Consider the following 12,445-nt stretch of genomic DNA (forward strand, 5'->3'; position numbering starts at 1 on the left):
TTTAATCCTTTGTAAAGCACAGTTGTGTTTTGAAAAGTGCAAGATAAATAAAGAATACTACTGCTATTATATGATATGGGATTTTGCTGACAACCTTAAAGTTGAACTTGTTTATATCCAATACATGCTTAAAACGCACACTGCTTCAATGCAAGCCAAGGTTTTTCCATTGATTGTTTTTCCATGGTTCATGTGAATGTACACTGGTGGTGTAATTGAAAGGCTGAATAATGACTCCCTCTCTCCCCCTCTCTGCCTCCAGGTTCTGGACATCAAACTGACCCGAGGCGACCCAGCAGAACTCAGTAGAGTCCAGTAAAACCCCAGTCGAAATCAGCGGAAGGGGGCTCCGGACAGCCATGGCAGCGCCTCCAGCCCTTCTCGCCTCCCGCCTCTCCTCCTCCTCCCTCCTCCTCCTCTGCCTCTCCTCCCTGCTGCTCCTGTCGCTCCCCGGATCGGTCCAAGCGGGCTCGTCGGAGGGGCGTCCCAAAAACTGTTCGGCGAGTGGAGACCCCTGCCAGGAAGGTGGGTCGGTCTTCTTTGTGAACAAACTGTGATTTAATGCACATAGGGAAGGATAAACACGGTTATTTGGGTGTAAACACTGGGGAAAGCCTGAGCAAGTACAGCACTTCAATAGGATTTATTAGCACTTCAGTAGCATCTTCAATAGGATCAATTGCAGCACTTCAATTGGATTTAATAGGACAATTGGGTCCAAATGGATAATATCTCTTATTGAGTTCTATAGCCAATGAGCTTCAACACGATTCCCTTAGTGTTTGCACAAAATAGAGTATAAATACAACTGTCAACAGGGAAATAGAGTCCTGCTTGTGGTTTGTTGCTGCAGAGCTTTGTTTAATTATTAACGTTTTGCTCCTAAACTTCAATTTCAACCTATTTTCAGGAGTGGTCCTGCCCGTGTGGAACCCCCAGAACCCCTCTGTAGGGGACAAAGTGGCGCGGGCCATCGTTTACTTCGTAGCGCTCATCTATATGTTCCTGGGCATGAGCATTATAGCGGACCGATTCATGTCTTCTATAGAGGTAGGTAACACACACTTATTTTCCAGCTGAACGGTTCCATTATGTGTTTCACCATACGGTCATGGAGCGGTACAATAATGCAATCACAGTGTTTTCATGTTTGAGGAAATAGCATGAATTGTTTTATGTGACAATCGCTTGACACCTATGTAAAGAGTTCAAATGTGGTAGTAATTGCCAAAAAAGGCTCCTTGTAGTTTCCACTTAAAACATGAATCATTTCTGTTCTATTCTATGCTATTCTATAATTGGTTGTCTCCTCTCCTCTCCTCTCCTCTCCTCTCCTCTCCTCTCCTCCTCTAGGTCATAACCTCCCAGGAGAAGGAGATCACCATAAAGAAGCCAAACGGTGAGACCACCACGGCCACGGTCAGGATCTGGAATGAGACGGTTTCTAATCTGACGCTGATGGCTCTGGGCTCCAGCGCCCCTGAGATACTGCTGTCTGTTATCGAGGTGAGCACGCCATGTATGGAGTTGTGGAGCCAGTGAGCTGATTTAAAAAATAACAATAACAATAATAATAATAATTCTAACTGCAGTCACGTCTTTTGTAATCACATCACACCTTTTGAAATCAGTGATTACTCCCAAACATGTTTGAAAGGAAAGTGCCTTTACATACTACCATGAATTTAAACCTCTTGAAATAATGTCCAGTACTGATTGCAGATGATAATTATAATAACATTATTTAAATTACACTCTATAAATTGCTCATTGAACTGTAAATTCTATAGTTCTGGAGGCAAAGTAGCCCCAAAGAACTGAAGGAAAAGGTATTACTTCACATTACATGTTGAAATTAAACCCATTTCTATTTTAGGCATTCAGCTGACTTACAATCAGTGAAACTGTAGAATACCGTAAGCCCAGAAAAAAACTTTTACTAGCAACCAATGCGAGGTCAAAGGTCAGAGCCACTGACAATACACATATGACCCTGAAAGGATCATACAGGAGAGAAGTGCTATAGGAAAAAACATATGAAGACCTAAGGAGAGAGAGAGAGAGAGAGGAGGGTTTGTTTTCTTTCTGATGAGAGCAGGTTAGGATGAGATACGATAATATACTTCTGCTTGATGTTGCTGTGACATGGAAACCCTGTGTTTTTCTTCTTCTACTTGATTAAATGTTGTCGTGGTAAAGTAAATTCACAACTGTTGACCTCAGGTGTGCGGCCACGGGTTCGAGGCCGGCTCTCTGGGTCCCAGCACCATCGTGGGCAGCGCTGCCTTCAACATGTTCGTCATCATCGCCCTGTGTGTGTATGTGGTTCCCGACGGAGAGACGCGCAAAATCAAACACCTGCGGGTGTTTTTCGTCACGGCGGCCTGGAGCATCTTCGCCTACATCTGGCTCTATCTGATTCTCAGCGTCTTCTCCCCCGGAGAGGTGGAGGTGAGGACGGGTGGAGAGGACGGATGGAGGGTGGGGGAGGGAAGGAAGGAGGGAAGGCTGGACGGAAGGGAAGGTTGAGTGGAAGGGATGGGTGGAGGGTTGGGAAGGTTTAAGGGAGAGATGGATGGGTGGAAAGGATGGATGGAGGAAAGAAGGAGGGGTGGGTAAAGGTAGGGAATGTTGAGTGGATGGAAAGGAAGGAGGGGAAGAAAGAATGGAAGGAAACAGAGTGGTAGATTTAAGGGATGAAGGATTGAAGGGATGGAGGGGAGGAAAGGCAAATAAAGGAAAGAAGGAGGGATGGATTTAGGCAAGGGATAGATGGAGGGGAGGAAAGGAAAGAAGGAGTAAAGGTTGGATGGAAATGATGAGAGGGGGATAGGAAAGAACGAGGTAAGGTTTAAAAGGAGAGAGATTGTGTGTCTGTGTGTGTGTGTGTGTGTGTGTCTGTGTGTGATGCTGCGAGTGTTCAGGCGTAGAGAAGTGTTGTATCGTTTCAGCTTCTATTTCAAGTTGAAAGTCTCCTTTTAATGAAGTGCAGATCTGTGGTGAGGGGAAAGTGGTAGAAAAGCAGCGAAGGAGAAAGGTCAAGTGAATTATAATCTCCTCTGTTTCTATCTATCTATCTATCTGTCTGTCTGTCTGTCTGTCTGTCTGTCTGTCTGTCTATCTATCTATCTATCTATCTATCTATCTATCTATCTATCTATCTATCTATCTATCTATCTGTCTGTCTGTCTGTCTGTCTGTCTGTCTGTCTGTCTGTCTGTCTGTCTGTCTATCTATCTATCTATCTATCTATCTGCCCCTGTCTCTCTCATTTCCCTCTCCTTGGTATCGGAGGCAATCATAACCTTCCTCTTCTTTCATTTCTGTGCAGTCTAGACTTAATAATGATGATTTTTCTGTTCTATTCAGTTCAATTCAATGGGCCTTTTACTGGCATGACCCAGTTTCAATAGACTGCTGAAGCAGTAGGTGACAAAGTGAATCACATTTCCCGTAGAGCAATTATAATAACTCAAACAAAACAAGCAACTTCACACACATTCAGTAGCACTGCGTCATCTTAATATTTTAATTTGGGGGCAGCAAATCAACAAATCTAAAGCTACTACATGATCAACATCAATATTGTCAAATCAATTGTGATAACTTGGTATAATTCCTGTAAACAAATCAGACAATGGTGGAGATGCTTGGTAAACTCTATTTCATGCCTGAGATATTGTTTGTGCGAGTGTTTCTCAAAAGTAAGATTTGCCATAAACCCTTCTTGTTGCAAAGAGGATGTTGCTTCTTTGGTCAAAGGTTTTCTCTTTTGCTTTACTGAAGAGGATGAACATATTTCACTTCCACCATTGCCAGAAACTCTGAAAACTTAAACTCCATCTGTGCTGGAAGGTCAGCGTCCTCTTAAGATTTCCCATGAAATCCGAGCCAGTGGAACACATTTTAAAATGCCGTGTGGAGGCCAGTAGAGGCCGTTAATCTTATCGATAATGGTCTTGTTTGTTTACAGTAATTATACTATGTCTCAAAATTAATGAGGTCATGATTTATTGATGTTAGAATGATATTTAAATAATTTTTCTCAGCGAAACTCTCTCGCTCTCTCTTTCTCTCTCACTCCTCTCTCTCCCTCAGGTGTGGGAGGCGGTGCTGACCTTCCTCTTCTTCCCCCTCTGCGTGGTCCAGGCCTGGGTGGCCGACCGCCGCCTCCTCATCTACAAGTACGTGCGCAAGCGTTACCGCGCCGACAAGCACCGCGGCATCATCATCGAGACGGAGGGCGGGGCGGACGGCGGGATGGGGGGCGGCGGGATGGACGGAGGAGGAGGGGCGCTGGGTCCGGGCGGGTTCACCAAGATGGACATGCTGGAGCTGGACGGGCAGATGGGGCTGAACTGCCACGGAGTGATGGACGGAGGGATGATGGAGGAGGGAGGGGCGAAGGACGAGGAGGACGAGGCCAGGCGGGACATGGCGAGGACGCTGAAGGAGCTGAAGCAGAGGCACCCGGATAAAGACATGGAGCAGCTCATCGAGATGGCCAATTATCAGGTCGGGACACACTCTGTAGCTACGGACGTTTCCATCCAACTGCCGAGCGATTTTTACGCAAAATTTAGAAATGGCGCAAAAATAAAATGGGTAATTAGGTGATTTCTAGCTCTGGGTTGATGTTAATGTTAGTATTTCCTGCTTTCATCTGAAATTCCATTATGTTATGGTATGCCAGAAGTCCAAAAAGCTTACATCATTATTCATTCAGTAAATTCATTACCGTTTCCGTCGCTATTTTTCGCATAATTTCTTTTTTGACAAAACAGTGTCTGCCTCATAAACCTTTTTTGCCACATTGAGGAGATTTTATCAATTTGTCGTTTGCACTCAACTCACTTTTTCTAATTTGATACAATTTGCAAAAATATACTTGGATGGAAACCCAGCTATACACACACACACCCACTCATACACACACACTACAAACAAAGTTATGGGGAAGCTAATTGAGTTGGCTAAGTATCAGGTACACTCTCTCTCTTCCTCTCACTCGCTCTCTGTCTCACACACACGCATACACACACACACACACACACAGTGAGTCATCTGGCTTGATACTAGCAGGACAGTTAAATACAAACAAAGTTATGGAGAAGGTAATTGAGATGCTATCAGACACACAGTCTCTCTCTCTCTCTATCTCTGTCTCTCTCTCGGTTTGTCTAACACACACACACACACACACACACACACACACACACACACACACACACACACACACACACACACACACACACACACACACAGATTGAGATACCAATAAAACATTGGACATCTAATTGTCATGGCCACTTGTCAGGAAGGAACACACATACACACACACACACACACGTACATAGTTACACAAAAATATTATGGAGCAGCTGATTGAAATGACTATCAAGTGCAGTCTCTCTCTCTCTCTCTCTCTCTCTCTCTCTCTCTCTCTCTCTCTCTCTCTCACACCCATACACACACACACACACACAGTCAAATACTGATGAAGACACTGAGGAGCTGATTGACATGGTTAAAAATAGACTAAGAGTGGGAAGTTCAACAAATTGATCTAATGTTATGTGTCATCACTGACAAAACCACTAGTCTGCAAATAGGAAGGTGCCAGTTGACCTGATTGACAGCACTTCCGTTGTGCAACATGCAACCCCCTGTGCAATCCAGGTGATTTTTTTCCCGGTAAGTTAAATGGACATTAAATGTGTGATTTGCAAATTGATTGATGAGCGATGGAGATTTAGTGCTTTGCTCTAAATTTAACTCTCTGTTAAATTTAGCATCAGTTTAGTTGGATTTCTATCGTCAACTAGTGCATCACCCAGCGATTAATCGACTAACCGGTTAATTGTTCCTCATCCCGATAAAAACAAGGAGCTGCTACTAGATCGCTGTCAGGCATGCACACACACACACACACACACACACACACACACTGTATGTTTTTGTTGTAATGTTTACTCACACTTCCTAAAGATGTAGAAAATGTTTATTCTATGAATGCTCAGACAAAATGGTGAAACTGGCACACTCGGTATTTGTCACTTTTATCCCGAGGAAGCATATTTCATCTTCGGCTGATGTCTCATCTATAATGCTGAAACCCAGACGCTGTCCAAGTCTCCGCTGCGCTCCTCCTGTCTTTCTGCTTTCTTCCCATCCTTTCTTCCTCCCCCCCCCCCCCGCCCAAGCCATTTCTTGGTGAGAGATGTTTGGCAGCTAGGGAGGGAAGGAAAGAAGTTTGGTAGGCACCCCAAGGTGCACCGGGCGACTCCCAGATGTCTGTGTGTGTTCAGCCCCCCCCCCCTCCCCCTCTCCCTGCAGCTGCTCCCCCAGGCTGCTGCTGTAAATAAGAATGAAAACTTGACGGATGGAAACTTGACTGAGTGAATACAGCTCAGAGATGTTTATTGTAGCCGCCATGCTTCGTTAAATAAGAGTTAAACGAATTAGCTTCAACATTCAGCGGTCAGGGGAATGGGACATTCGTCAAGTTAGGCCAACTAGCTGGAGAAAAATAGATTGCGCTAATGTGTGTAGCTTATTATGACTAAGCTAACAATTACCGAGTGTATCCTCCTAAATAACTGTAGATTCTATGGGAATGCTGCAGCAAAATGGCAATACGCCGACTCGCTTCCCTTGTTAAATTGAAATAAATCACCCTATGCCCAGCGCAGAGGCCATGCTTAATCCAATGAGCTCCACAGCAACAGCAGGCAATTTGTTCACTGTTCATTTGGGGGATTGTTGGGGGAGATAAAGTGTTATTTGCCCTCACATTTTCCCCCAAAATCATTAGTTACAGATCAAGTATAAGCAGATAAAAGTTATTACTAAGGTTATTACAAAGCTATGGATATTAAGTGTTTAGTGGAGGGTACAGTTTTGCTCAGAATGATCTACCAGCCACACAACAGTAAGGTGATCAAAGAGCGTATTTATTTGCCCAACAGTGTATTTAAGAAGTGTGTGGCTGAGTATGAGGTATGAGAGAGTCAGCTATTACATCCTGGTGCATTAGCAGTTAGGTTGACACTTACAGAGGTGGGCAGCTATGTCAAATTCCTCCTTGTCAATGTAGTTCCACTGAACAAGTCGTTTATCTAGTCTGACTTGGCAATATACAGGTATCTGTTGGAAATGAGAAACGGTTACAGTCAAACGGACATTAACCGGTGGAGGATGTGGGTTCAAACCCCAAGCGTCCGTCCTGCTGAAGTCTTGTATGGTCTTTTATATCGCAAAGACCGATCTGGACAGAGCCTAACCCTAGCAATTAATAAGATAAATACAACTGAGCGGCTTATTTATCAATCGATTTGGTCGACCAGGTCCTGGTGCAGCAGCAGAAGAGCAGAGCGTTCTACCGTATCCAGGCAACCAGGATGATGATCGGAGCCGGCAACATCCTCAAGAAGCACGCCGCCGACCAGGCTCGCAAGGTAACACGCACACACACACACACATACACACACACACACACACACGCAACAACTACTTGCCTGAATTTTCCTTCCCCCTCCATATTTCAGTCCATTATTATTATGAGTTAGAGAATGCACTGCACGTTACTATAGCTAACCTCCTGCATCGTGTGTGTTTTTTTGTGTTTGTGTGTGTGTGTGTGTGGTGTGTGTGTGTTCCCCTCCCAGGTGGTGAGCAGCCATGAGCCCCACGCGCAGGAGGACGACCCCCACACCATCCGGATGGATTTTGAACCCTCGCTGTACCAGTGCTTCGAGAACTGCGGCTCCCTCAAACTGACTGTCGGCAGGCATGGAGGAGACGCCGGAGTCACTGTCAAGGTGTGTGTGTGTGTGTGAGTGTGTGTGTGAGTGTGTGTGTGAGTGTGTGTGTGTGTGTGTGAGTGTGTGTGTGAGTGTGAGTGTGTGTGTTCACTAGATTCAACCCTATTATGAGGTCCAAAACTCCTCCCTAGTCTATATGACTTTACATTTTAGGCGTTTAGCTGCTGTTGTTATATCATTGCATGTAATGCTATACTATAACATTACATGCAACAAACAGCAGTAAGAGCAAAGGTCAGAGGTCACAGCACCCTGACAATATGACCCTAGAATGATCATGTAAGAGAGAGGTGCTAGAAAAAGAAATGGAATGGAATGGAAAGAGAGATTTTTTAAGTAGAGTGAGTAGAACAGAGGGCATATTGTAATTTTAAGTGTGATTACCAGAAAAATAAACTTGTAAAGGCAATGTTGTCGATCCTCACAAGGAGAAAATGGCTTGTTATAGGGGTAAGTTTAAGGTTAAGGTTTGTGGTTATGGTTAAGTAAGGTTAGATAAAGGTTAGGGTGAGGATTAACACCAGGCATTTAGTGGTTAGGGTTAGGAAAGTTATCTTGTAAGTCAGTGGATTGTCCAGAAGAATAATAATAGTAGTGTGTGTGTGTGTGTGTGTGTGTGTGTGTCTGTGTGTGTGTGTTTATGGGGTGTGTAGGGTGAGGGAAAGAGGCCAAGAGACACTCAGGCAGACAAAGACGAGACACCAGAGGAAAAAAACACACAAATCGGCTCTGGATGGAGTTCACTCACATCCTTGGCACTTTTCCTAGTCTCGGTCTGATTTCTTACTCATAACATGGTTTGGACTTCTGAAGAGGCTTTGAGCATTGGTCCCTTTGGTGGTCAGATGCTGGTAAAGGGAGAGAAGAACAGAGGAAGGAGAGGAAAGGAATGGAGAGGAGGGATGGAGAAGGGAGAAAACAAGTTAAGATAACAAGTCAAGGTATAGATAAGAATAGGGAATATCATACTGCAGGCATTAAAGTGTTATAGTGTACTGAACCTATAGTAATACACTTTCTACAGGGTTAATCTGACTTTATCCAGGAGTTGGTCCCAATCGAGTGATATGATTGGCCGAGAGGTAATCCATATATACTGTAGTTTTCCACTTCACTTCATCAATATATACCATTAAATGCGACTCATCACTTCACCTTTCTTATTCCACTCCATTTACAATCAAATTAAGACATCCGTGGTCACATTTTGATGGTAAAGATAGATAATCAATGAATCAGCCTCAGTACTAGTGAAGTGGATACATTTAAAAATATTACTTTTGAGTTGTGTACACTTTTGATGAGGGACAAAAAATAGGGAAGGACCAGTATCCAAAGTCTGATTACTGATTTTTGCATAGCAACTATAACAGATGACAGAATCTGATCACTGTAATCTGATTACATGGGATGCATTACTCTCCGAGCGGGATAGTAGGGAGGAGACGATTAAAAAAAAGAAGGGATAGAGGGAGAGAGGAGGGGATACCGGGAAAGTTCACAACAGGACTTTTGTTGTACTATCTTCAAAGCCTTTTATTATCTTGCTGTATCTGACCAGAGGGCTCGGTATAATGAAGCTGTTTCTCTTGTTCTCCCTCACCCTCTGTCCTCGTCTACATCTCCCCAATTGCCTCTCCTCTCCTCTCTCCTCTCTCTCTTTCTCTCTCTCTCTCTTTTTTCTGCCGTCCCCTTCCATCTCTTTCTCTGTGTTCTCCCTTTTTCCCTATGTTTATCTGCCCTTTTCATATCGGTTCACTTCTGTTTCATCTTCTCTTTCCTCCCTGTCTCCTCCCTCCTCTTTCCATCTCTCTCTCTATCTCTCTCTCTCTCTCTCTCTCTCTCTCTCTCTCACTCTCTCCCAGGTGGATTATCGTACAGAGGACGGCACAGCCAACGCGGGTTCAGACTATGAGTTTGCCGAGGGAACGCTGCTCTTTAAGCCGGGAGAGACCCTCAAAGGTAAAAACAGCAACAACAATAATTTATCATATGTAATTTTCCAAAGACTTCTCTTTGAGACTGAGGCTACACCAGAAGTCATTTAGTCTCACATTCAATTTTAAAATCTGGTTTTCCTTAAAACAAGTTAAAAAAAACTGCCTGTGGGGAAGTTATTACCTGGGAATTTATTACAGGGAAGAAATTACCCAAATTAATTTCATGCTGCATGTGTTATATTCCTTTTCATACTTTCATTCACACATTTCTACTTAACATATTTCATCTAGTCTAGAAGTTGTTGGTTGTGTGTGTTTATATGACCCTCTTCTGCTATATTCTTAATTATATTCTATTTTTCTTTGCTGTATCCCCGTGTGCATTATTGAAGTTTCGTCTTGTCTTGTCTTAGATAATTTCACTTGTTTCCAATGCAGTTTTGTTTGCTCAGAAACAAGTGTTATATCACCCCAGGCAGATTTTAAGACTGATGACTTGTTAAGATGGCTATTTCCTTGCAGTATGGCAACAGACTGAATTCTTATAATCATTCTGCATAAAGAGCTGCGCCATTAACTATTCTACACCAAATACAAGATCCTAAACTGACACGCCGTCTCTTCTCCAGAGATCACAGTCGGGGTGATCGATGACGACATCTTTGAGGAGGACGAGTATTTCTACGTCCACCTCAGTAACCCTCGTGTGGTCGGCTATCCTGAGCATGGCTCCGCCCCTCTGGATTCTAGCGCCACCCCCAAAGCCGTGCTGGGCGACGCCCACACCGCCACAGTGACCATCTACGACGACGATCACGCAGGTAAGAGGACACTTTGGGTTATTTTTTTGTAGTTTATTATAACTGACAACTTACATTTAACTGATCTTTACATTTTGATGTTAACCTTATTCTTGGAACAAGTTTGACTGTTTTGTGTTTATGACCTTGTGCAGCTTTTTATCATGTATGATATTTCATTCATACATTTCCCCTTAATGCTTTTAAACGCTGACATTGTTGGTTATGTTCAGTACCGTTTGTTATATTCCTATCCATATTCAATTTTTCTGCTGTATCTTCTTATTCGCTGCTGCAACAAACCAACTGCCTCATGGGTCTCATTAAAGTTTCATCTGATCTTATGTTATTGTACGTTATGATGCCAAACTTCAAAATGCCATCTTTGGTTCAAAGCTGTGTAGAAAAAGACTTTGAATCAATTGAGGTCAATGAATCTCACACTGCGCCCTGTAACAATTCTCAGTGAGCAAATGCTGAAAGGCAGCAAATACAACTCCAGACAGTAAGTGTTTCTGTGACAAACATACAGTAGATACACATGATCCTGCAGGTATGTGCGTGGTGCAGCTGAGCAGCTAGTCCAAACAGCCTCAAGATGCTGCTACAACTCATTTGCATTTACTTGCATCTTGAGTCTGAATACGAACTGAATGCGAGCTTTACAAATTATTAATTCTATCAAAACCAGCCTGTTTTAGTGGAAAAAGCCAAATATGTTAGTGTCAACACAGCTAACACCTTTTGAGAGGACAACAAAAACACAACATAGATGTGTAGAATTGGTTCACCGTTAATCTGAAAATGCATGGTGAAATCAATGAGCGAAAGCAAGACCCCGCTGGCATGGTTTTGCTTTAGCTTGGAGTTGAATCCATGTGGATCTATTGCTTTGTGGGAGTATATAGTCCCAGGATATCCACAGTATGGAGTCAGTGGAGAGTAAAAAGAAAGTTCCAGTCCTCTCAATGTCACCTTTTTCAGTTACAGGACTTTGATAACATCCAAAGAGAATTAAAGTGAGGGAGGATGAGTGGAGAGTGGGCGTTTACCTAATACTTATTATCTTTTATCTAGAGGGAGTGGGTGGTAATCTATTATCCTCTCTGTCTGTACTCTACTGTATCTACTGCACACCTTGGAGAGCAAGCCGAGCGTGGGAGTTTATCAGCCTAATCTGTCTTCCTCTCTCTCTCCCCCTCTCTCTCTGTCTCTACTCTCTCTCTCTCCTGTGAAACTTCTCTCCATTTCAATCAAAACTTTGCCTTCCCCATTCTTTCTTCCTTCTCTCCCTCTATTCATTCCTTCCTTCCTTCCTTCCTTCTTCTCTGCTTTTCTTTCTTTATTCCTTCTTTCCTTCCTTCCTTCATTCCTGCTTTTCCTCCCTCCTCTCTCTCCCTCGCCTCCTTTCTTTCTGTCCATTCTCCCTTCCTTCCATCCTTCCTTCCTCCCTGGCTTTCTTTCCTCCTTCCCTCCCTCTATTCCCCCCCCCCCCCCCCCCCCCCCCCCCCCCCCCCGCCCCCGCCGCCTACCTCTCTACCCATCTCCCTCTCTCCCTCCCCTCCCTCCTCCCTCCTCCCTCCTCCCTCCTCCCAGGTATCTTCACCTTTGAGACTGCCAGTCAGAGGGTGAGTGAGAGTGTGGGTGTGATGGAGGTGAAGGTCCAGAGGACGTCGGGGGCCCGGGGCCTGGTGGCCGTCCCGTACCGCACGCTGGACGGCACCGCCAAGGGAGGGGAGGACTACGAACTGGCCGCCGGGAAGCTGGAGTTCCAGAACGACGAGACCATGTGAGTAGAGAGACGCTGAATCTCTACGCAAATGTTTCAAATGTTTATAAAAATAAAATGCAAGCTACAGGTAGCTGTGTTTCCAATAGAAGA

The 12,445-nt window shown here is 44.1% G+C and overlaps 1 protein-coding gene across 5 annotated transcripts in view; it reads left to right on the top strand.

The window, feature by feature from the left end:
* Positions 1-984: 984 nt before the first annotated feature.
* The window catches only part of LOC139660101 (sodium/calcium exchanger 1-like), a 51,730-nt gene continuing 40,269 nt past the window's right edge, over positions 985-12,445 (top strand). For 3 of the 5 annotated variants that reach the window (XM_071538155.1, XM_071538154.1, XM_071538156.1), the window contains exons 1-9: positions 985-1,050; positions 1,354-1,506; positions 2,224-2,451; positions 4,099-4,515; positions 7,347-7,457; positions 7,668-7,820; positions 9,689-9,785; positions 10,393-10,584; positions 12,160-12,352. In XM_071538155.1, the coding sequence (XP_071394256.1) occupies positions 1,000-1,050; positions 1,354-1,506; positions 2,224-2,451; positions 4,099-4,515; positions 7,347-7,457; positions 7,668-7,820; positions 9,689-9,785; positions 10,393-10,584; positions 12,160-12,352 (1,595 nt within the window). In that variant the 5' untranslated portion in view covers positions 985-999. The remainder of the gene's footprint in view (positions 1,051-1,353; positions 1,507-2,223; positions 2,452-4,098; positions 4,516-7,346; positions 7,458-7,667; positions 7,821-9,688; positions 9,786-10,392; positions 10,585-12,159; positions 12,353-12,445) is intronic. The other 2 variants (XM_071538157.1, XM_071538158.1) reach the window with 1 other exon arrangement.

Source organism: Centroberyx affinis, unplaced genomic scaffold, assembly GCF_046629955.1.
Source record: "Centroberyx affinis isolate AG114_WGS23_722 - 3 ecotype Tasmania unplaced genomic scaffold, CSIRO-AGI_Caff_v1 ptg003213l_1, whole genome shotgun sequence".
NCBI classification, from domain to species: Eukaryota; Metazoa; Chordata; class Actinopteri; order Beryciformes; family Berycidae; genus Centroberyx; species Centroberyx affinis.